This window comes from Schistocerca gregaria, chromosome 10, assembly GCF_023897955.1.
Source record: "Schistocerca gregaria isolate iqSchGreg1 chromosome 10, iqSchGreg1.2, whole genome shotgun sequence".
Taxonomy (NCBI): Eukaryota; Metazoa; Arthropoda; class Insecta; order Orthoptera; family Acrididae; genus Schistocerca; species Schistocerca gregaria.
In genome coordinates, this window is record NC_064929.1 from 188,817,793 (window position 1) to 188,843,834 (window position 26,042).

Sequence of the window (26,042 nt, forward strand, 5' to 3'; positions counted from 1 at the left end):
GTCCCGTGCCACGCTGTAGTCCCATCCCGCCATGGATTTTCAAATCATCACAGGCTTCGCTGCAGAGTGGAAATTCCTCCCTGTCCCCCTGATAATTTGAGACGCCACAGTGCGCCACTCACCGAGAATGTCCGACTGCGGCAGCCACTTGCCTATCTTGACGTTCGGGGGCTGGCCTGGAAGCGAGTCGGCCTCCCACTTCCAGAGCACGCGCTGTTCCAGCCTGGAGAACACCCTCAGGGAGGCCGCCCGCTTCTCCTCCGGCCAATCACTGCTCTTCACGTTGGTGCCCATACTGAAGTACACGGCGCCGGATTCTGCGCCGTCCAGAAAGCTTTGGATGTCCTGCAACGTGCAAGGGTTATCCTCAGTAGCTCATCTCTTTGTTATGCAAACGGTAGATTCGATCGCCACAAATTAACGATTGGTTATGAACGAAATGGATAAATTGGAATAGTTTGTCATGAATTCTTTGAGAACTACAGACTGGCTATGAAGCTTTCGTGACGATCAATGAACAAATCCTACAGCTACATATCTTATTTAGCAAATTAAGTGTAGAAAACGAACAAATAGAGGACGCAATAGTTCATGTTCTCAAAGGAATGTCTGCACCACTCACAGTAAGTACAGTACAGGTTGCTAAATACCTAAGGCCAACCAAAACTGAATTAAGAGACGTAACATTTCCAATATCTCTTATGGAAGAACATGCATATATGCCGCTGAAAGCACTGGAACTAGATGCGTTTGTAACGAATTATGTGTTAACCTACGTAACTAATATTCCATTAGTTGTGAATACTAAACTAAACGGAACTACGCCCGAATAGGCCTTGGAAGGCCTAACGGTACCGACCGGCTGCCGTGTCATCCTCAACCCACAGGCGTCACTGTACGCGGATATGGAGGGGTCTATGGTCAGCAGAATAAGGAGCTACATATATATAAAATGTTACCTTGACCAGGCAAAATGACAATGGACAACGAACAGGACCTATATATAGAGCGAAAGAAAGATTGTTCACAGGTACATATCACTAAGAATGTATATGCAAAGTTATTAACAGGTCATGCAGAATGTAAAGAAATGGCTAAGACGAAGAAAATATGGAAGCAAATGTTTGTGTTAATTTCGATGTATTGCCAAGAAAACCGTAAAGTAGGTTATTATAAGACAAAATCTTAGCAATACTGTATTAAGAAAATAATTTATTGGATAGGACTTTATGGACACACTTTAGTGCCACTGAATGATTCTATTTCCAAAGGGGGAAGACATGATTATATTATGGAACACATACTCATCTCGGTCTGTTAAATTAAATATGAATAATTGAACTCCAGAAGAATTTTAAACGGTGCAGATGTCGTATATGTACTCAGTCAAAGTGATCCAGACACATTACCCTAGAAGGGATGTAATATCCAGTGTAGAGGTGAACACAGATTGTTTTGAGGACATGGAAACAAAACTTAATGCCCCAGAGGTACGATTACAGTTACCCTTCAAACAGGTCACATCAGGCTTAGGTGACCTAAGAATGGATGGTAAGAGACTGGAACAAACTGACAAGTTTATAGTTAAGGAGTAACTCGAAACGGAACGAGAAGAAAGGGTCCAATCATATCCGACTGTGATTTATATAAGCTTAATTATAATTGATATTGGATTCTTGTGTTGTTCCAAATGCAAATGTTGCAAATATTTGTCTAAAATATATTTATGTACCAGGTGGTTTTAGTAAAACTTTCGCTATTTAACACGTTATAACACGGAAACTAATTACTGTTCGAGTACCAAACTTGGTAGAATTAATGTCAAGGACATGGGGAAGAGAAATAATGCAGAATCAGTTCAATTGAAAGACTTGTAATGTGCTGCTACGGTACAACATATCATTACACACCGGTATCATTACTGCTATAAAAGGGGCTCGATATGGCGCCTATCAGTGTCCAAAAGAGTCTCATAGGCTCAGTATTGCATTCTGCACAGCAGAACGAAGCATGTCCGTGACATGATGCACTTCAGATCAGCACATGTGTGAATGTTTGCCTGGCAAATGCTGCCCTTCAGGCAGCCCCACAAACAGATATCACATTGCGTGAGATCAGGTGATCGTGTCGGCGTGTGGAAACGATCGACTGATAATTCGATTGCGTTTCGGAGAAGCTGATGTGTGGGAAGGCTCCATCTTGCGTGAAGGCTGTTGAGTTCAGTGCGTCTTTCTCCTGTACGTTGGCTATGACATGCTGGCGAAGCATATCGCAGTAACTCTGTCCAGTCACACTGCACGTCTTCGGTTCTTGAGCGCCAAACTGTTTAAAAAAGAGTGGGCCAATAATGAACGTAGTTATGAAGCCACATCACATGGTGACACGTTTACCATACAGAGGAACTAAATGCACAGTGACCGGAGGTGAATATCAGCACAGTCGGCAGTGTGTTCAAATCCGTCAGAGAAAAACGAACCTCTTAGCAACAAATAATCCTGGACAAATACGGAGTATCATGAATAGAGGGATAAGCGACCACAAGGCAGTTTCTGCTTGGCTGAATACCGTAGCACTTACAACCATAAAAAAACGCAAAGTACTTCTTTTAAAAAAAGGTGATAAAATGCTGTTAACGTCTTCTTAAGAGACACCCTCCACTCCTACCCATATGATCATGTAAGCGTAGAAAAGATGTGGAATGATTTAAAAGGGATAGTATCGATGGCAATTAAGAGATATATACTACATAAATCAATAAAAGATGGTACTGATCCCCCTTGGTACACAGAACGGGTGAGATCGCTGTTGCAGAAACAACGAAAAAAACATGCCAAATTTGAAAGATCACAAAATTCACAAGAATGGCAAAGTTTTACAGAACTTCGAAAATAACGCGTACTTCAATGCGAGATGCTTTTAATAATGTCTCGGAATCTGGCAGAAAACCCAAAGAGATTGTGGTCATACATGATGCGCACCAGTAGCAAGTCGCAATCAATACCTTCACTGAGCGATGACAACGGTGAAGCCACTGATAGTGGCCCTAAAGCAGAGTTATTAAACATGGTTTTCCTCACCTCCTTTACCAAAGGATACGAAGTAAATATTCGTGAATTCCAATCAAGAATAACTGCCAAGATGAGAAACACAGAAGTAGATATCTTCGGTGTAGCAAAGCAGCATAAATCACTTAATTAAGGCAAGGCCTCCGGTCCAGATTGTATACCAGTCAGGTTCTTTTCAGACTATTCTGATACAATAGCACCATATTTAGCAATTATGTACAACCGCTTGCTCACAGAAAGTTCAGTACCTAAGGACTGGAAAATTGCTCAAGTCACACCAATACCCAAAAAGGGAAATACGAGTAATCCGCTGAATTACAGGCCCATATGCCGATTTGCAGTAGAGTTTCATAACATACACTGTGTTCGAACATTATGAATTACCTCGAAGAAAACGATTTTTTGACACACAGTCAGCACGGATTCAGAAAAATCGTTCTTTTAAAACACAAGTAGCTGTTTATACTCATGAGATAATGAGTTCTGTTGACAGGGGATGTTAAACTGATTCCATATTTTTAGATTTCCAGAAGGCTTTTGACACCGTTCGTCACAAGCGTCTTCTAACCAAACTGCGTGCCTATGGTATATCGCTTCAGTTGTGGGACTGTATTCGTGATTTCCTGTCAGAAAGGTCGCAGTTCGTAGTAATAGACGGAAGTCATCGAGTAAAACAGAAGTAATATCCAGCGTTCCCCAAGGATCTGTTATAGGCCCTCTATTGTTCGTGATCTGTATTAACGACACAGCAGACAATATGAGTAACCTATTACATTGTTTGCAGATGATGCTGTAATTTACCGTCTTGCAAAGTCATCGGATGACCAAAACAAATTGCAAAATGAATTAAAAAAGATATCTGTATGGTGCGAAAAGGGGCAATTAACCCTAAATAAAGAAAAGTGTGAAGCTATTCACATGAGTACGAAAAGAAATCCGTTAAATTTCGATTACGCGATAAGTCACACAAATCTGAAGGCTGTAAATTCAACTAAATTGTTAGGGATTACAATTACAAATAATCTAAACTGGAACGATCACATAGATTGTGTTGTGGGTAGAGCAAACCAAAGACTGCGATTCATTGGCAGAACACTTACAAGGTGCAACAGGTCTACTAAAGAGACTGCTTACACCACGCTTGTCCGCCCTACTCTGGAATGCTTCAGTGCGGTGTGGGATCCGCGTCAAGTGGGACTGACGAATGACATCGGAAAAGTTCAGAGAAGTGCAATACTTTTTGTACTATCGCAAAGCAGGGGAGATAGTGCCTCGGACATGATACAAGGAGTGGCAATCATTAAAGCCAAGGCATTTTTCGTTGCGATGGGATCTTCTCATAAAATTTCAATCAACAGTTTTCTCTTCCGGTTTCGAAAACATTCTGTTGGCACCCACCTACTTAGGGAGAAATGATCATGACGATAAAATTAGAGAAATCAGGGCTCGCACAGAAAAATTGAAGTGCTTGTTTTACTCGCGCTCCTTTCGAGAGTGGAACAGTAGAGAGACAGTTGAAGGTGGTTCATTGAACCCTTGCCAGGCACTTTATTGTGAATGCCACACTAATCGCGTATATATAAATGTAGACTCCTGTCTTTCTAAATGATGAGTCACCGAAGGAAATTATTTCATAAAACTTTATTGAGTGGAAATATGCAAAGTACATACGACAAGAGGTTGATTCGTTCGTTTCCATGACAAGTAATTATATGAAGAACAACAATAACTGATTTTAATTGATTGAGACGTTGTGAAATATGCTTCTTCCAGTTCATGTTTTCGTCATGAATTCCCCCCAAAAATTGGAGCATTCTATACTATTTAATGACTCCTGTACATGAGCTAAATCGGTCGTTGGTATGACTCCATTTGTCATTTCATAATCAATATAGAGTGTCTTCTCAAAGCTGAGGAAGAGTACGTTTTCAGAGAACCACTTAACATTTCTTTGAAAAACATCATTAAAAATCTCTTCTTTTGCTTTCTTTCTAAAGGGGTTTATTGTAACTCCTGTATCATTTGCAAAAAGCATCAGTTCTACTTGTTGAATGTTAAGTGAAAGGCCATTCAAATATGTAAGGAATAGGAGTAGACCCAAAATTCAACTCTGTGGGAATGCCTTTATGATTTCTGCCTAATCGCTAAACGTCCTGCCTTTGCAACATTGTTAGAATTATTCAGCAAAACCTTTTACATTTTGCTTGTAAATTGTGATTCAAATTAGTTGTGTGAAGCCATCAATTGCATAAAACTTAAGTTTGTGCAAGAGTGTAACATGATCTTCACAGTCAAATATCTTGAAAAAATCACAAGAGTGCCAATTGGTGATATTTCATCATTTAAGGCATGTAATATTTGGTGGGTGAATTTATAAATTGCATTCTCGGCCTACCAACCCTTTTGGAATCCAAACTGGGAAATGATAAGTAAATTGTTTCTACTTAATGTAAGACTAGTCTTGAAGCTATTACATTTTCGAATATTTTGGAAAAAGATGTCAGTGGCGAAATTGGAGTACAATTATCTAAATCTTCATTCTCACTTTTCTTATGAACCGGTTTAACAATTACATATTTTAATCTGCATGGAAAAACTTTCCATGCCAATGATGTGTTGCATATATCACATTACTTATTAAGTTAGAGGAAATTTTCAGAATTCTGTTTGAAATTCCATCTAGAGCTTCTGTTTTTTAGAATTCTTATATTTTTAACAATTTGAGTGAAGGATTTTGGTGCTTCCTGTAGTTGCTTCAAGTTTTGTGGAATGACATTTTTAACATGATTTTCTGTTTCGCCAGCTGAACAGGCATTCCTGTTTTTGCTGGTTCATAAATTTCATTCCTTCTTCCAGCAGTATGGTAAACAAGAGGTGATTGGTTTGATCATTAGCAAATGTTTCGCTCACCTTGCGATGCCCTTGCCATGAGCAGCCCATCAAGAAAATCGTTCCGATTGTTTTTAAATAAATTTGTGGCTCTGTTCACTTTGTGGGTGACAGCATTATTGTGCTGATGTGGGAACAAACACGCCAAGGCGTGCACATGACGCTATTGTTTAAATAATTTTCGCAAGCTTTTCTAGTTCTTAAGCGATAAACCATTGCTAATAGTCTCATATAAAACTTCTGTTCGAAGAAGAAAACTGAGTCCTGTAGTTCTAGAACAAACATTCTGCTACTGATTCTTGCACCTGCACTGAAACTAAAATCCTCTGCAAGGTTCGGAGCCGGTTAAGATGGTTGAAACCTGGTTCACAGAGTTCGCTTTGGATCTTGGCATTTACTTTCAACGTTTTCCTTACGCCCGATCTGCGATGGCTGTTTTCAAACTTTCGAACTATGACACTAGTATCTTCTCCAGAATTTCTTACACTGGTATGCTTTTTGAACTCATTCACTTGGCTTCGTTCACTCAGTCAGAACTGTTTCTCTGGTGTTGTTATAATCCGTCTGCACCAAGACAACACCTAGTGATAACTTGATGCCACGTACAGCGCAGTTTCTTTGGTGGATAGCCAGTTTTCTAAACGTGGAGTGAGAAACATAACAAATTGGAGAGTCGAGACTGAACTAATATAAAAAATCTGCATCTACAATGCAAATCACCCTTATGTTCCTGGCAGAGGGTTCATCGACCCACCTCCACAGTAATATTCTATTGTTCCGTTGTCGAACAACGCGCAGGAAAAACGGAAACCCACGTCTGTCTGTGAGAGCTCTGATTTGCTTTTTTTTTTTTAAATTATGATGATAGTTTCCTCCCTATATATTTTTGTATTCGGAGGAGAAAGTTTGTGACTTAAATTTCGTGAGAAGATTCCGCCGCAACGAAAAACGGCTTTGTTTTAATGGTGTCCATTCCAAATCCTGCATCATGTCCTTGACACTCTCTCCCCTATTTCGCGATAATACAGAACGTGCTGTTCTTCGCTGAACTATCTCAATATACTGCGTTCATCCTACCTGATAAGAATACCACGCCACGCAGCAGTACTCCAAAGAGGACGGACAAGCATAGTCTGTTATATTTTCTAAGTGTTCTGACAATAAAACGCAATCTTTGCTTTGCCTTCCCCACAACATTTTCTACCTGTTCTCCCAAATTTTAATTGTTCGTAATTGCTATTCCTAGGTGTGTACTCGAATTTACACTCTTTAGATTAGCCTACGTTTAACGGATTCCTTTTCGCACTCTGTAGATGCTTCACACTTTTCGTTTTGTAGGGTCAACTACCATTCAGGTACCTTTTCTAAATCATTTTGCAACTTGTCTGGATCTTGTAATGATTTTACTAGAGAATAAACGACACCATCATCTGGAAACAACCTCTTACGGCTGCTCAGATTGTCTCCTAAATCGTTTATATAGATAAGGAACAGCAGAAGGCCTATAACACTACCCTGGGGAACGCCAGAAATCACTTCCGTTTCACTCCATGACTTTCTGTCAGTTACTAAAAAAGTGTGACCTATCTGACAGGCAATCACAAATCCAGTCACATAACTAAAACGATATTCCATAAGCACGCAATTTCACTACAAGCCGCTTGTGTGGTATAGTGTCAAAAGTTTTTTCGGAATCTAGAGATACGGACTTAATTTGAATTCCCTTGTTAACATCACTCAACACTTCGTGTGTGTAAAGAGCTAGTTGTGTTTCACAAGAAGGATGTTTTCTAAATCTGTGTTGACTGTACGTCAATAGACCGTTCTCTTCGAGTTAATTCACAACGTTCGAACACCATATATATTCCAAAATCGTACTGCTTATCGACTTTAATGAAAAGGGCCAGTAATTTAGTGGATTACTCCTAATACCTTTCTTGAATATTGGTGTGACCTGTACAACTACCCAGTTTTTGGGGAAAGATCTTTCGCCGAGTTAGTGATTGTATATAACTGTTAAGCACGGAGCTATTGTATCAACATACCCAGAAATGGAAATGAGCGTGCGGCATTATGGGCCGGGAGTCCCCCATTCGGGAAAGTTCGGTCGCCGAGGGCAAGTACTTATTGCATTCGACGCCACATTCGGCGACTTGCGCGTCGGAGATGGGGATAAAATGCTCCCTGAGCGGAACTTGATCGGTATACAGTCTAGACCAGATGACTGTCTTTTATTAAGTGATTTAAGTTGCTTCACTACTCCGAGGATATCTGCTTCTAAGTTATTCATGTTGGCTGTTGATCTTTATTCGAATTTTGGAATATTTACTTCTTCTTCTTTGGTGAAGGAATTTCGGAATTCCGTGTTTACTAACTCTGCTATCGCGCAGAGAAGGTGTTGTCTGTGTCTTGCCGCTAGCACACTTCACATACGAGCAGACTCTTTCATTTTCTGCCAGTTTTCGAGATAAAGTTTCGTTGAGGAAACTACTGCAAACATCTCACATTGGTGTCCGTGTTAATTACGAGCTTCTGTAAAAGATCGCCAATTTTGGAGATTTTACGTTGGCTTAAATTTGGCATACTTTTTCCCTTGTTTCTGCCACAGTCTTCTGACCCGTTTTGTGTACTAAGGGGGATCAACTCCGTCGTTTGTTAATTTATTTGGTATAAATCTCTCAATTCCTGCCTATACTATTTCTTTAAATTCAAGCCATATCTGGTCTACACTTTCATTATTATTTTGGGTGGATTCGAGATTGTTACGCAGGAAGGCGTCACGTGAACTTTATCTCCTTTTTTGAGTCGGTATATTTTTCGTTTATTTTTGGAGAATTTGGGGGTTACAATATTCAGTCTCGCTACGAAAACCCTATGTTCACTAATCCCTGTACCAGTTTTGATGCTCGTTATTAGCTCAGGATAATTTGTAGCTACGAGGTCAAGTGTGTTTTCACAGGCGTTTACTATTCGCATACACTCATAAAGTAAGTGTTCAAAAAATGGTTCAAATGTCTCTGAGCACTATGGGACTCAACTGCTGTGGTCATCAGTCCCCTAGAACTTAGAACTACTTAAACCTAACTAACCTAAGGACATCACACACACCCATGCCCTAGGCAGGATTCGAACCTGCGAACGTAGCAGTCGCGCGGTTCCGGACTGCGCGCCTAGGAAGTAAATGTTCGAAATAATTTTCAGAGAATGGGTTTAGCACAATTTCGGGCGATGCTTTATGCGTACCTCCGAATTGAAACAAGTATTTTCGCCAAATTGTGTGAGTCGGGTACATGTGTGAAATTAATATCAAATTTTCTTTCAACCTTTCGGCAATAGAATCATCTGAGTTGGGAAGTCGGTAAAAGAACCTGGTTATTTTGTTCCCGTTGCCAAGAATTACCGCTGCCCATACCAACTCACATGACCTATCTGCTTCAATTTCTTTACAAGATAAACTGCTTCTAACAGGAACAAACACTCCGCTGCCAACTGTGTTTGGCCTATCCTTTCGGAACACCGTTAGGTTCTTCGCAAAAATTTCTGTTGAACTTAACGCCGACTTTAGCCAGCTTTCTGTGCATATAACGCTTTGAGCATGAGTGCTTTCTATTAGTGCTTGGAGTTATATCGGTGGTTCCTGTTTTTACGTTTTTCCTGTGACCGACCTGTAGCCTTCGAGACTGAAGCCCTGTTTGTTCTTTCCCGAGACCCTCTAATCTAAAAAAAAACCGCCATACACAAAACACAGCTCCTGCAGGTGGTGGCTAACATCGGTAACCTATTCAGCGGAACTCGTAACTCCAGCACCCTAGGGCGCAAGTCGAGGAATCTACACCCTACACGGTCGGAGAACCCTCTGAGCCTCTGATACAGAGCTTCCACTCGGCTGTTCCAGATTTCCGAAATCAGTCCTTTCGACTATGCTGCAAATGTTGAGCTCTGCTTTCACCTCGCAAGCAAGACTGGCAGCCTTTACACTTCTGTTAGCCGCTTGAACCAGAGAGAATCTCTTACGATCCAAAGCGGCACATATGATTGGTACCTATGTGAGCCACGACCTGCCGTTGGCTGCATCTTGTGCTCTTCATGGCGTCCGAAAGGACCCTTTCCACGTCTGGAATGATATGCGCACGGAGGGCACATTGGCTTTCTTCCTGTCGCTGGCAGCCATGTCCCTAAGAGACCCCGTAACGCTCCTAAATTTGGAACTCCCAACTCTCAATAATCTCACCCTCTGTGATAGCCTGGATCTTGCAGGCTGAGAAGGTCCCTTTGAAATAGGACTAGCGACTGCATTGGGTGAGGGACAGCGTCAGCAACAGATAGCATCTGGAACCTCTTTGTTAGACCAATCGGGGAGTCTTTATGTGCAGCCTCCTGGGAAGTCTTTCGCCACCTGCCACGCTGCCTCAGTGCGAGCAGTAACTGGGTTGGTCAAAAAGTGCGGATCGATCAGCAGATTCATACATGCTGGACATCAGCTGTATCTGCACGGCCGTTCCACAAGTGACGCCCATCCATTGCAGCTTCAAGTTGTGTAATCGAAGCCATCACAGCCTGGAGCTGAGAGCCAAGTGTCACCAACTCAGCTCGCATCCACACACAGCCATCACAGTCCCTGTCCATACTAAAGACCGTGGAAAACTACACTCCACAGACAAACAAGGACAATCCAGGCGCACTACAGTACTCTGCTGTAGACACAAAGGAAAACTATGTCTAATAAATTAGATTAACGCACAGAGATTCAGAAACTAAACTAGCAAAGCACACAGGTGTAACTGTACAATTCTCTCCTGGTTAGGAACTCATAAAATGTCACAAAATCGACAACTTCCCTGTTGTTGCTTGTGTCTCGGCCCGCTGCTGATGACTGTGTTACAATTAGTCCTAAAAGAATATTATCACAGAACCAGACGAAAATTTGAAGTGAAGGAATAAAGGAGCTTTGGAAAGACCAGAAGAGGTTGGGGAAACAACATTAAATTTAACAGGTGAGCTACGTCGACAGAAATAACTACTAATTTGAACTGTCTCAAAATTTTGTATGTTATTGGATTGTTAATGGTACGAAGATCACTTAGACAAATATATTCTGTTGCATGATAATTAATTGAAACCCTCAACTACTGACAGATGCTGTTGATATGCCTCGATGGGGACAGCTGAAAATGAGCCCCACCGGGAGTCAAACCCAGGATCTCCTGGTTACATGGCAGACGTTCTATCCATCTGAGCCACTGAGGACACAGATGAATAGAGCGACTGCAGGGACTTATCCCTTGCACGCTTCCCGTGAGACCCACATGTCCAACTGTCCACAATCTACATACACTCCTGGAAATGGAAAAAAGAACACATTGACACCGGTGTGTCAGACCCACCATACTTGCTCCGGACACTGCGAGAGGGCTGTACAAGCAATGATCACACGCACGGCACAGCGGACACACCAGGAACCGCGGTGTTGGCCGTCGAATGGCGCTAGCTGCGCAGCATTTGTGCACCGCCGCCGTCAGTGTCATCCAGTTTGCCGTGGCATACGGAGCTCCATCGCAGTCTTTAACACTGGTAGCATGCCGCGACAGCGTGGACGTGAACCGTATGTGCAGTTGACGGACTTTGAGCGAGGGCGTATAGTGGGCATGCGGGAGGCCGAGTGGACGTACCGCCGAATTGCTCAACACGTGGGGTGTGAGGTGAGCGCCACAATCGCGACTACATACGACTGAGGCACACAGGGCCAACACCCAACATCATGGTGTGGGGAGCGATCTCCTACACTGGCCGTACACCTCTGGTGATCGTCGAGGGGACACTGAATAGTGCACGGTACATCCAAACCGTCATCGAACCCATCGTTCTACCATTCCTAGACCGGCAAGGGAACTTGCTGTTCCAACAGGACAATGCACGTCCGCATGTATCCCGTGCCACCCAACGTGCTCTAGAAGGTGTAAGTCAACTACCCTGGCCAGCAAGATCTCCGGATCTGTCCCCCATTGAGCATGTTTGGGACTGGATGAAGCGTCGTCTCACGCGGTCTGCACGTCCAGCACGAACGCTGGTCCAACTGAGGCTCCAGGTGGAAATGGCATGGCAAGCCGTTCCACAGGACTACATCCAGCATCTCTACGATCGTCTCCATGGGAGAATAGCAGCCTGCATTGCTGCGAAAGGTGGATATACACTGTACTAGTGCCGACATTGTGCATGCTCTGTTGCCTGTGTCTATGTGCCTGTGGTTCTGTCAGTGTGATCATGTGATGTATCTGACCCCAGGAATGTGTCAATAAAGTTTCCCCTTCCTGGGACAATGAATTCACGGTGTTCTTATTTCAATTTCCAGGAGTGTATGTAATATACCTAATAGATATTTGCTCATCCACTCATTACTCTCGCACACTAAGGTGACGATTCCCGTAAGAGTTCGGGCAACCTGTGAACATCTTCACTGACGAAGGTCAACGTACAGGTAGCCTTTTAACTATATATGAAGATAGAAACTGCTCTTGAAAGAACAGATACCATGTATGACCGTGCAGCTTCTCTGTAAATAAATGATAATTAACTGAAACCCTCAGCTGCCGACATACTTCGATCTATTAGGTACATTACTTATGTAGAATGTGGACAGTTGGGAATGTGGGTCTCACGGGAACCGTGCAAGGGATAAGTCCCTGCAGTCGCGCTATTCATCTGTGTCCTCGGTGGCTCAGATGGAGAGACCGTCTGACATGTAAACAGGAGATCTCGGGTTCGTGTCCCGGGCGGGGTACACATTTTCATCTGTCCCCATCGAGGTGTGTCAGCAACACCTGTCGGCAGCTGAGGGTTTCAATTAATTATCATTTATTCTACAGAAGCTGCACCGTCTTCAATAGTATCTGTTCTTTCGAGAGCAGTTACTATCTTCATATATTCTGTTGCAGCTTAGTAACTTGAGTTGTGCATGATAACTTACCTCAGGAAGAGCCTTCGGTGTTTTTATGTGGAGACCTCCAACTTCCACCATGTTTGGCACAAGTGGTCTTGGACATCCATGCGTGAAGTGGTAGTTAATTAGTAACAGAGATACTTGTTTTTCGATCTCCGACAACTTGGGCAATTCCGTGTCATTCAGGTACATTCGTACAATCTCATCAAGCTTCGGCAGGTAATATAGTTGCCGAACAATACTTGGAATTATACCAGCCAAGGTGTTCTGTACCCGTTCGAGGAAATTCATGCGTGTTGTAAGTTCAAGGAAGACGTTGGGGACGTAAGAGTATGGGGTGGGGTTGCCCACCATATCGGCTATCCAGTCGGTCCCTGCGAAGGTGGACAGCGCCACCACGGGCGCTCCGAACTTGTGCGCGAACGCCAGCAGGCACTCGGCAGGGAAGGGCTCCAGTATAACGACGTCGAACTTCCTTCCAGACCTGTACAGATTCTGTACGTTTTCGTCTCCCAGAAACGTGTGGCACATTATGACGGCAGCGTCAGAAAATAACTTCAGCGTTCCGACAAAATCTGTCACCAACATTTCGAAAGTGTTGAAGTCACCTGCAAAAAGAGAAACCGCGAGTCAAGCCATGAGCATCTGATTCACTTTTAATCGCTTCATGCGGTTTTAGTAAATGGTATCTCAGAAGAAAGCATTGCATTATACAGTCCTGGAAATGGAAAAAAGAACACATTGACACCGGTGTGTCAGACCCACCATACTTGCTCCGGACATGGCGAGAGGGCTGTACAAGCAATGATCACACGCACAGCACAGCGGACACACCAGGAACCGCGGTGTTGGCCGTCGAATGGCGCTAGCTACGCAGCATTTGTGCACCGCCGCCGTCAGTGTCAGCCAGTTTGCCGTGGCATACGGAGCTCCATCGCAGTCTTTAACACTGGTAGCATGCCGCGACAGCGTGGACGTGAACCGTATGTGCAGTTGACGGACTTTGAGCGAGGGCGTATAGTGGGCATGCGGGAGGCCGAGTGGACGTACCGCCGAATTGCTCAACACGTGAGGCGTGAGGTCTCCACAGTACATCGATGTTGTAACCAGTGGTCGGCGGAAGGTGCACGTGCTCGTCGACCTGGGACCGGACCGCAGCGACGCACGGATGCACGCCAAGACCGTAGGATCCTACGCAGTAGGGGACCGCACCGCCACTTCCCAGCAAATTAGGGACACTGTTGCTCCTGGGGTATCGGCGAGGACCATTCGCAACCGTCTCCATGAAGCTGGGCTATGGTCCCGCACACCGTTAGGCCGTCTTCCGCTCACGCCCTAACATCGTGCAGCCCGCCTCGAGTGGTGTCGCGACAGGCATGAATGGAGGGACGAATGGAGACGTGTCGTCTTCAGCGATGAGAGTCGCTTATGCCTTGCTGCCAATGATGGTCGTATGCGTGTTTGGCGCCGTGCAGGTGAGCGCCACAATCAGGACTGCATACGACCGAGTCACACAGGGCCAACACCCGGCATCATGGTGAGGGGAGCGATCTCCTACACTGGCCGTACACCTCTGGTGATCGTCGAGGTGACACTGAATAGTGCACGGTACATCCAAACCGTCATCGGACCCATCGTTCTACCATTCCTAGACCGGCAAGGGAACTTGCTGTTCCAACAGGACAATGCACGTCCGCATGTATCCCGTGCCACCCAACGTGCTCTAGAAGGTGTAAGTCAACTACCCTGGCCAGCAAGATCTCCGGATCTGTCCCCCATTGAGCATGTTTGGGACTGGATGAAGCGTCGTCTCACGCGGTCTGCACGTCCAGCACGAACGCTGGTCCAACTGAGGCGCCAGGTGGAAATGGCATGGCAAGCCGTCCCACAGGACTACATCCAGCATCTCTACGATCGTCTCCATGGGAGAATAGCAGCCTCCATTGCTGCGAAAGGTGGATATATACTGTACTAGTGCCGACATTGTGCATGCTCTGATGCCTGTATCTATGTGCCTGTGGTTCTGTCAGTGTGATCATGTGATGTATCTGAGCCCAGGAATGTGTCCATAAAGTTTCCCCTTCCTGGGACAATGAATTCACGGTGTTCTTATTTCAATTTCCAGGAGTGTATCTACACTGAAGCGCCAAAGGAACTGGTATAGGCACGCTTATTCAGATACAGAGATATGTAAACAGGCAGAATATGGCGCTGCGGTCGGCAACGACATCTCCTCCCCCTCGTACTCTTACGGATTTATGGACGTGTTTCATGGTGTCAGTTCCCTCCAGCACTACTTCAGACATTTGTAGAGGCCATACCACGTCGTGGCATGTGTGTCAGTGTCTTTGGCTCTTCAGTGTATAATCCCTGGAAGGTACGTCTCTGTATCTATTTACTCATTTACGAATTCTTTAATATCTTTTTGATTACAGAAATATTTGTCATAACATCGTATTCTCCACAGCTGCACAGCAAATGGATCCATCACGAATACCTGAATTTTGCCATACTTGCGTATTTGTTTAATGAAGAAGTTACTATTTTGCCAGTAACTGTATTGACATGTTGGTTGCAAATGCTATTAAAAAAAACTGTGCTAATTTATGAGTGGTCTATCGCATGTCTTAACGAACACCATGCCTGGGAAGAGAACCAAAATAAGCTTCTCTCAAGAAGGCATAAATAATTGTTTAAACAATGCTTAAGGTCAATCTGTTGTCATTTATCGTGAGCACACTCGCACAAGAATGCTGGCTTGCTAATTGATGAACCAATTATTACTCGTATTTATCGTGAATGATCTGTATGTAAGCAACTGTTTAGAAGATTTCCTTTTTAAAAATTGTTGCGATATATCAGCTTAGCTGGGCGGAGTGGCCGTGAGGTTAGAAGCGCCATGTCACGGATTTGGCGTCCCCTCCCGCTGGAGGGTCGAGTCCTCCCTCAGGCATGCATGTGTGTATTGTTCTTAGCATAAGTTAGTTTAAGTAATGTGTTAGTCTAGGGACCAATAAGCTCAGCTGTTTGGTTCCTTGGGGGGTGACCATGAGCCAAAGGAAAAGCAGATATACTTTGAACACTATGGGAGTCGAGTTGGGAGCGGGACTATTCTAGCGAAAAGCTCAAGGAAACGATTATGGACATTTTATGTCTCGACGGAGGCAGACCTGCCTGAGGTAACGTCCATGATTCGGTCATGTAGGTAACTGACTCCGGGTGGTGATGGCTGCTACCATACTTAAACTTCTGAGGGGAATTGATATTGCGAGAGATCTACATAGGTTCCAGAACAGGCCTCTAGCTTATTTCGCTTGATTCACGTAACTGAGGATAGACAGAGTACCAATTGCTATACTATCCATTGTTTGTGTTAACTTGTGAACCATCATGTGGAATTCTGAACTGTTTTTACGTGGCGAACATTTCGTGTACTGTGATTACGAAATGGACTTAGTTTTCGCGTATATTTGATTAATATTTAGTCTGAGGACTTTGCTACCATTCTCGTAAGGCTACCAACGTAACTTTACAGGGTTTGATAGGAGTATTTTCTGTCTGTATTTTAACTGAACACCGTAGGACAACTTCCCGTTTCTTTGAGATGTCTTTTCTTGAATAAACCTTATTCAACATAATTCTCTATCGTGAAAGACAATTACTGTCGTTACAGTAGATGCCTTGTTATTAAATTATTCATTCAACTTTTATTTGTATTTCTATGTATTTTATTAACTCGCAATTCTCGCCAATGCATACACTGTTTGACTGCAGGATGACACCTACAGGTTATTATCTGCAGCGAATTAGTTACTCGGCATGAATGTAGACGTACACGGCTGGGCCCTTTGACTATCTATTCTTTCTAAACAGAGCTGTGCACAGCCCAGGTACTTGAAGTACGAGTAACCACATAGACACAACCTGTCCGCTCGTACGGGATGCTGTTATGAACAGCAAAAATCTCAAACAGTAGCTGTTAGGTACCGTCGCAGTATATCCTGGTGCCACTGAACACAGTCCTCGAGGGTACTGCATTTTTTTTCCGGCCGTGTCACTGTCAAGGACACTCAGGCGCGCCTTCTTCTTGCAATCAAAAATTTTCCCTCATCTTAAAATCCCTTGCACCGACGAAACCAGAATCGTCAGGACACTGCATACCCACCAGACAATACAGAAAATTTTATTGCGTGACTCTGCTCACGAAACTGAGACGAAACTGAGACGAAATGCGCATTTTAATTTGCCGGATATAGACTGGGAGACTCAAACGTTCATAACGAGTAGCAGGGAAAAAGTACCCAGTGAAATTTTTTTAAGTGCTTTATCTGAAAACTATCTTGAGCAGTTAAACAGAGAACCGACTCGTGGCGATAACATATTAGACCTTCTGGTGACAAACAGACCCGAACTATTTGAATCAGTTAATGCAGAACAGGGAATCAGCAATCATAAAGCGGTTACTGCATCGATGATTTCAGCCGTAAATAGAAATATTAAAAAAGGTAGGAAGATTTTTCTGTTTAGCAAAAGTGCAAAAAGCAGATTTCAAAGTACTTGATGGCTCAACACAAAAGTTTTGTCTCGAGTACAGATAGTGTTGAAGATCAGTGGACAAAGTTCAAAACCCTCGTACAATATGCGTTAGATGAGTATGTGCCAAGCAAGATCGTAAGAGATGGAAAAGAGCCACCGTGGTACAACAACCGAGTTAGAAAACTGCTGCGGAAGCAAAGGGAACTTCACAGCAAACATAAACATAGCCAAAGCCTTGCAGACAAACAAAAATTACGCGAAGCGAAATGTAGTGTGAGGAGGGCTATGCGAGAGGCGTTCAATGAATTCTAAAGTAAAGTTCTATGTACTGACTTAGCAGAAAATCCTAAGCAATTTTGGTCCTATGTCAAAGCGGTAGGTGGATCAAAAAAAATATCCAGACACACTGTGGCCAAAATGGTACTGAAACAGAGGATGACAGACTTAAGGCCGAAATAGTAAATGTCTTCTTCCAAAGCTGTTTCACAGAGGAAGACTGCACCGTAGTTCCTTCTCTAGATTGTCGCACAGATGACAAAATGGTAGATATCGATAGACGACAGGCATAGAGAAATAATTAAAATCGCTCAAAAGAGGAAAGGCTGCTGGACCTGATGCGATACCAGTTCGATTTTACACGGAGTACGCGAAGGAACTTGTGTACTGTACTGTGTACTGTAGGTCTCTAGAAGAGCGAAGCGTTCCAGAGGATTGGAAAAGGGCACAGATCATCCCCGTTTTCAAGAAGGGACATCGAACAGATGTGCAGAACTATAGACCTATATCTCTAACGTCGATCAGTTGTAGAATTTTGGAACACGTATTATGTTCGAGTATAATGACTTTTCTGGAGACTAGAAAGCTACGCTGTAGGAATCAGCATGGGTTTCGAAAAATACGGTCGTGTGAAACCCAGCTATCGCTATTCGCCCACGAGACTCAGAGGGCCATAGACACAGGTTCACAGGTAGATGCTGTGTTTCTTGACTTCCGCAAGGCGTTTGACACAGTTCCCCACAGTCGTTTAATAAACAAAGTAAGAGCATACGGACTATCAGACCAATTGTGTGATTGGATTGAGGAGTTGCTAGATAACAGAACGCAGCATGTCATTCTCAATGGAGACAGGTCTTCTGAAGTAAGAGTGATTTCAGGTGTGCCGCAGGGGAGTGTTATGGGACCGTTGCTGTTCACAATATACATAAATGACCTGGTGGATGACATCGGAAGTTCACTGAGGCTTTTTGCAGATGATGCTGTGGTGTATCGAGAGGTTGCAACAATGAAAAATTGTACTGAAATGCAGGAGGATCTGCAGCAAATTGACGAATGGTGCAGGGAATGGCAATTGAATCTCAATGGCGACAAGTGTAATGTGCTGCGAATACATAGAACGATAGATCCCTTATCATTTAGTTACAAAATAGCAGGTCAGCAACTGGAAGCAGTTAATTCCATAAATTATCTGGGAGCACGCATTAGGAGTGATTTAAAATGGAATGACCATATAAAATTAATCGTCGGTAAAGCAGATGCCAGACTGAGATTCATTGGAAGAATCCTAAGGAAATGCAGTCCGAAAACAAAGGAAGTAGGTTACAGTACGCTTGTTCGCCCACTGCTTGAATAGTGCTCAACAGTGTGGGATCCGTACCAGATAGGGTTGATAGAAGAGATAGAGAAGATCCAACGGAGAGCAGCGCGCTTCGTTACAGGATCATTTAGTAATCGCGAAAGCGTTACGGAGATGATAGATAAACTCCAGTGGAAGACTCTGCAGGAGAGACGCTCAGTAGCTCGGTACGGGCTTTCGTTGAAGTTTCGAGAACATACCTCCACCGCCGAGTCAAGCAGTATATTGCTCTCCCCTACGTATATCTCGCGAAGAGACTATGAGGATAAAATCAGAGAGATTAGAGACCACACAGAAGTATACCGACAATCCTTCTTTCCACGAACAATATGAGACTGGAAGAGAAGGGAGAACCGATAGATGTTCTCAAGGTACCCTCCGCCACACACCGTCAGGTGGCTTGCGGATTATGGATGTAGATGTAGATAGATGTAGAACCACTCCCGTTCACTGCTACAGAAACACCCACTTGCATTCGCTGCCGGAATGCAGTCGAGGGAGTAGCAAGAAACGACACTGTGGCTACCTCCAGAGCCTAACATGTGGTCTGTTTGAAGCAAAGCAAGCGCTGTATCATGTATAAGATACAGAGGCGAGCGAGTGCACGGGACTTACCCTAGTTCACTGCTAGTAGCGTCACGTCATCGTAACGCGCCTGCATGTAGTATTGCACCACATTTAACATAAAAGTAAAAATTAAGATTTGTGTGTAAAACTTTGTTAAAGTATAGTTCTATGTAATAATGTTTCAGGTAACAAATCTTAATGTTATAAAATTAGTAGTTTACGTAAAATTCACGTTTTGAAAGAAAAATAGGAGGCGCTAAATAATGACGCTAGGAAGCCAAAATTTGGTGAGAAGGTGCAGTAAGAAGTCATTAATGAGTGGTGCTGGTTTCCAAAACCATAAAACTAAAATTGACTCCAGAATCCGCGTTTTTCGGAAAAATCAGAGGTGCGAAATAATAGAGCTACAATATTGAAAATTGGTAGGATGCTTCAGTTCACCCTAATAATAATAATGGGAATACCACAATCAGTTACCTCTTCTAGTTTTTTAGTAATTTAGTAAAAACTACTTTTGTGAGTAAAATGTACATAAGCATTATAGATTAAGTACTTTAAATTTTAATGATAAAACAAATTCTTTAAGACCAATGATCAGATAGGACAATTAACAAAGCTACACCAAGCTTTAGTCTTGTAGCATAATTAACAGCTGATACAAGTCTTGATAAAGCTATGGTTCAGAGGTAACAATGTACCGTTAGTTCCATTGTAAAAATTCTAGAGAGTAAAGTTTTAATTTTAGCGGGCTGAGATTTTCTACGTGCTTCTGTACTGCTCAGATGTATGTATACAAAAATTGAGAAGTTTGTAAAGCTATTATTAAATGTGATATTTAAGATTATGTGCCTGAGATAGCGATCATTTGGAGGCTGCAGGCATCTGCATAGGAATGGAAAGAACAGATGCTCTCTTGGCGGTACGCGCCGGAGCTATATAAAAAGAGCGGCAGAGGCAGTAGTAAGCTCACTCCGCATTAGACCAACGCCTAGTCCACGCGAGCTTAACGTCCGATCGCGCCTCGCCTCGGGTGACGTCATAGCGGGCTGTGACATGCGCGTACTTAGCAATGTAAACGGACATTGAAAATCGCGAGGACTGTACACCGTCCTGGATCGTTTAGACTTCGGTAACAAACTGTTATTGTGCCGTCCGTGTGAAGTATAATTCCGCGTGGCAAGTGGTGACTAACTCCACTTTTAAGGCGAGCATTAATCTTTTTTTTTTTTAACATTATTGCGAACTATTAATAGAGCACCGTTAGTTAGAGTAATGAACTATTCGGGAGGAACTTGCTGTAGAAGTCGCCTCTGAACTATTAAACGATTGGCTGAATTAACAATATTTAATGTCTTTAGCATTTTCAGAAGTTTCGAGTAATTTGTGTGAGCCTTTAAGATAATAAAATCTTGTTTGGAACTTTAAATTTTATTGAAGCAGCTCTAATCCCGTGAAGAACTATGGATATTTTTCGTTTAGCTGGGCTGTACAGGAATGTGGCCGTGCAGACTGGGAACTAAGGTCAGTAAGTTTCCCTTCGCTTTCTGACTGGCCACCAAATTAGTTGCCAGGCTCGCGTGATTTAAGGTGGCAATGTTCAACTTTCATTCAACATTAAACAACGACTTCTTCGCCGTCCCACATATGTTGCATCGGCAATAGTCTGTTACGTGAAATGAACATTCAAACAACTCATTCGACGACAACTTCTTCGCCGCCCCACATGTTCAGGTGGCGATAGAAGGCTTCCCGCAGCAGTGTATACGATTTAGAGAGTTATGGCTTCATAGAACACCTCTCATACCAAGGATAGAGAAAATGCGGGAAACAATTCTGCTTGTTGCAAATTTTTGTACACTTGTAGGAAGCAGAGGCATGAACAATATACTAAAAATCCTGATCGGTGGGGTAGGGGTGGCGGGGTGATCGGGGGAAGGGGGAGGAGACGAGTGGGATTGGGGGGGGGGGGAGGGAGCGTAGAGGGGGAGATGCGTATGAAAGTATCAGCAATTGGTGCTCTTATGTCTAGCATCAATGACTCTCGATAACGGAGCCTCGTGTTCGATTCCCGTCAGGGTCTGGGATTTGCTCCTCTCGGGAAAGGGTGAGTGCGTTGTCCTCATCGTTATTCCACCATCATCTAAGCACAAGTCGCTGAGGTGGCTTCAGTTAAAGAGATTCGCACCGGGAGGCCCAACTCCCCATAAGGGGATACCCGGCCCAACATGCTATACGCAGATTTCATTTCATTCTTAGTATCAGTATCACTTTTTTACTTTTTCATTGAATAACTCAAAAACGAAGGACTCTAGCTAAAACGTACCCCGATACATTAAATTTCGTACAAAAAGGTACGCTTCATATTTTTAAAGACGTATCAAGTCTCAACTTTATCTTCGGTAATATAAATAAAATAGTCAATACGATTAATTAAAGTTATTCATTAACTAATCATAAATTTCGGATCTATCACTAGATCAACTTACATACATCCATACACAGAAATTACCTTACCTGCAATTTGCTTATTTATTTTTGCAAGGTTTACTTTGATGGCACTTGGAACTGCAGAGTACTTTGTTCTTCTTACAACTGCGTTTGTTTGTTGTACAGTTTTTCATGCAACTGTATTTCACTAAGCCTTGTTCTGATGCATCAGAATGTTTTGTGGCTGCAGTCCTTAAAGATATTCCAGTATCCTGGTTAATGTCTCGCACATCTAAAAACTTCCGAATGCAGACGTCGAATTCACTTTAAAAAAAATTGAAGTTGAAACAAATATTTTTAAATATTTTATTACAAGAAATTACGTAAAATTTTAATAAAATTATACCTCCAATAATGTTTTTGAAGTACGCCATGTCTGGTGCCAACTTTGTAGAGCCCCTCATCAGTCTTTTGAAGTATTACTCCAATTATGTTTCGAACGTCACTTCTGCCTTTATCTACATCTGGAATAGGTATGGTTACATTGCCTCCAGTGTCAGCTGTTGGCAGGAATTTGTCAGAGCAAGCTTTCATTCCTTCAGCTAGTTTTTTTAAATTTTCTGTCGCAATTTTTCTAGGATTTTGAATTTAGTTTGTGTCAGTTTTCACAATGTTATCATAATTCGAAAAATTCAGTATTGCTGTCATCTTCGATTGCCTTCTTTAGGTGATCTTCATCCTGAATATCGTTTATGATTTATTGAGGCAACGAGGAAGTGCAAAGTCCTACTCTAGGTTCGATTCTGAATAATGCTTTGTAAGGTGATTGTATTATGTAAGGTGATTGTATTATGCCAGAGTGGCAAGCTCTATTTTTCGTGAATTGGACATACCTTAATCGTTCCGACCACTTCCTTCGAATTGTTGCCCGTTAACCAAGAACTTGTCATAAAGTCTTGGTTGTCACCTTCTACAGAACCCTCAGTTTGCCTGTGCCTTTGTTTTCCACTCACAATTTACAGTTCTGACCAAAACTTTGCCAGTTCCCTTGTAATATTATTGGCACATTCTCTGTCATTATCAGATTGAAAAACGCACGGCACACCTACAGTTAGGAATATGTCATACAAATGATAAGCCACTTCTTCAGCCCCCTGTGATGTTAACACACGAAAGAGAACAAATTTTGTGAGGTGGTAAACTAGAATGAATTTTAAATTCCCGTCTGGTTGTGTTTGGAAATCAATCAAAGAGACTTGGCATCTGTTATTCATTTCCGGATGGAGAAATGGCTTTGAAACTATCCATCTTTTCTTTTTTTTTGTCTACTTTTGTTGACAAACATCACACATTGATAGATATAGACATATCATTTCATTTGTGACATTGGCATATTTTTTTGATGTCTCGGCTAACATCCTATCGCGACCACCACGAGCCACAGCTACATGAGCTACGTCAGTCACAACATGAAGTTCATCAACTGGAACAAAGTATTTTATATTCCCTTCACACCGTCCAATGAGGTTTTTCACATCACCAGTTTTCAAATCAGCAAATCGTTTCAGTCTTCTTTTTTGTAGTGATGGTCTTTTTCAAACTTTTCCGCGTCTTCTACTTGTTTAACCAAATCCGCGTATTCGTCTACTGATAACGCATTATAATGAGAAGACTTTTAGTTTTCACTCTGCAAAATTTCCTCCAGAAACTTTTCTCTCCACAGCTTTTGATTAGCTTTTCTACTAAGGCTCATCGATGATGAAACGCCTCACAATAATTATACCATGGTTATAACAAAATCTTTTAAACGCAACCAGCAATTTACCACGCGCGCTCGTCGATGGAAAATATCGTTCAAAACTACGAACAATGCGAGCGAAGAGCGGTGGAGAGGCGCAAGGGGCGAGCCAGAGATGATCCGGGGAGTGTCCGTTCGTACAGGCAGCGACATGCGTTCCGACTAGGCAAAATTAGTTCAGACCAGGACGTGTCAGTTTATCCTAAAGCATGTAAATTCTAACTAGGATAAACCGATTCGACCTGGGCTAAATTGTTTTATCCTATCGGTAACACGATGAACGAGTTTGAACTAGGCGAAATTAGTTCATCCTAAAGTTCGGGTTTGGCCGGTATTACTTCAGCACGTTACATGTTACGTTTTAGAATTTTACGTGGCAGCAAAATGAGCCTTCACAGACTTTAATTAGATTAATTACAAGTAGACTAAATTTAGGGCCGGCCACGGTGGTCTCGCGGTTCTAGGCGCGCAGTCCGGAACCGTGCGACTGCTACGGTCGCAGGTTCGAATCCTGCCTCGGTCATGGATGTGCGTGATGTCCTTAGGTTTAAGTAGTTCTAAGTTCTAGGAGACTAATGACCACAACAGTTGAGTCCCATAGTGCTCATTTGAACCGAACTAAATTTAGGGAGGTAGCATAGTTCCGTACTATTGGTCCACGAACGAGTTTATTGCCAATTGATTCAGAATGTGGAAATAAGATGCGTCGCTGATTTAAGCGTGATATACTGTGCAACATATGTAATCGAAGTGAATTTTTTTCAATTTTGACCCCATCTACACTGAAGTGCCAAAGAAACTGGTATAGGCATGCGTATAGAAATACAGGGATATGGAAAAGACAGAATACGACGCTGCTGCTATATAAACTAGATACATCTGGCGCAGTTGTTAGGTCGGTTACGGCTGCTAAAATAACAGGTTATCAAGATCTGAGTGCGTTTGAACGAGATGTTATTGTCGGCGTATCATCGATGGGACACAGGATCTCCAAGGCAGCGATGAAGTGGGGATTTTCCTATACGAAAATTTCACGAGTGTACCGTGAACATCAGGAATCCGGTTAAACATCAAATCTCTGACATCACTGCGACCGAAAAAAGATCTTGCAAGATCGTGACCAACGACGACTTAACAGAATCGTTCAACGTGGCAGAAGTACAGCCATTCCGCACACTTCAGTGCTGGGCTACCAACAAGTCTCAGCGTGCGAACCATTTAACGAAACATCATCGATATGAACTTTCGGAGTTGAAGGCCCACTCGCGTACACTTGATGACTGCATCACACGCAGCTTTACGCCTCGTCTGGGCCCGTCAACACCGACGTTGGACTGTTGAGGACTGGAAACATGTTGTCTGGCCGGACGTTGCTCATTTCAAATTGTATCGAGCGGATGGACGTGCACGCGTATGGAGACAACCTCATGAATCCATGGACCCTGTATGTCAGCAGTAGACTTTTGAAGCTGTGGAAGATCTGTAATGGCGTCGGGCTTGTGCTGTTATAGTGACACGGGACCCCTGATACATCTAAATACGACTCTGACATGTGACACGTATGTAAGCATCCTATCTGATCACCTGCATCCATTCGTGTCGATTGTGTATTCCGTCGGACTTGGGCAATTCCAGCAAGACAATGCGACACCCTACACGTCCAGAATTGCCATAGAGTGGCTTCTGAATTTAAGCACTTCCGCTGACCACCAAACTCCCCAGACATCAACGTTTTGAACATATCTGGGATTCCTTGTGCTGTTCGAAAGAGATCTCCACCTCCTCGTACTCGTACGGATTTATGGACAGACCTGCTGGATCCATGGTGTCAGTTCCCTCCAGCAATACTTCAGTCATTATTCGAGCTCATGCCATGTCATGTTTCGGCTCTTCTGCGTGCCCGCGGGGGCCGTACACGATATTAGGCAGGTGTACTAGTGTCTTTGGCTGTTAAGTGTGTTAAACGTCGCCCATGGCCTACTATGCCATGCGCTACGTTGTAGAATGAGCTACAGTGAGATGGCGGCGCGTGGAACGACAAACGCTTCCGATGTCGCAGAGCGAGTGTCGCCCGTGGACTCGCCACGATCGGGTGCGCTAATGTTGGGCGCCTTTTCCGTCCTGAGATTCATCGGCACGTAGAGTACCAGTTGAAAGTCTGATGACGTGCCAGTACAGCAATTTCATGTG

At 43.2% G+C, this 26,042-nt stretch overlaps 1 protein-coding gene across 1 annotated transcript in view; it reads right to left on the reverse strand.

The window, feature by feature from the left end:
* Positions 1 to 26,042, reverse strand: part of LOC126293469 (UDP-glycosyltransferase UGT5-like) — a 49,294-nt gene that overhangs the window by 15,546 nt on the left and 7,706 nt on the right. The window contains exons 3-4 of the mRNA XM_049986712.1: positions 12,919 to 13,499; positions 123 to 345 (exon numbers count right to left, since the gene is read on the reverse strand). Coding sequence (XP_049842669.1) covers positions 123 to 345; positions 12,919 to 13,499 — 804 coding nt within the window. The remainder of the gene's footprint in view (positions 1 to 122; positions 346 to 12,918; positions 13,500 to 26,042) is intronic.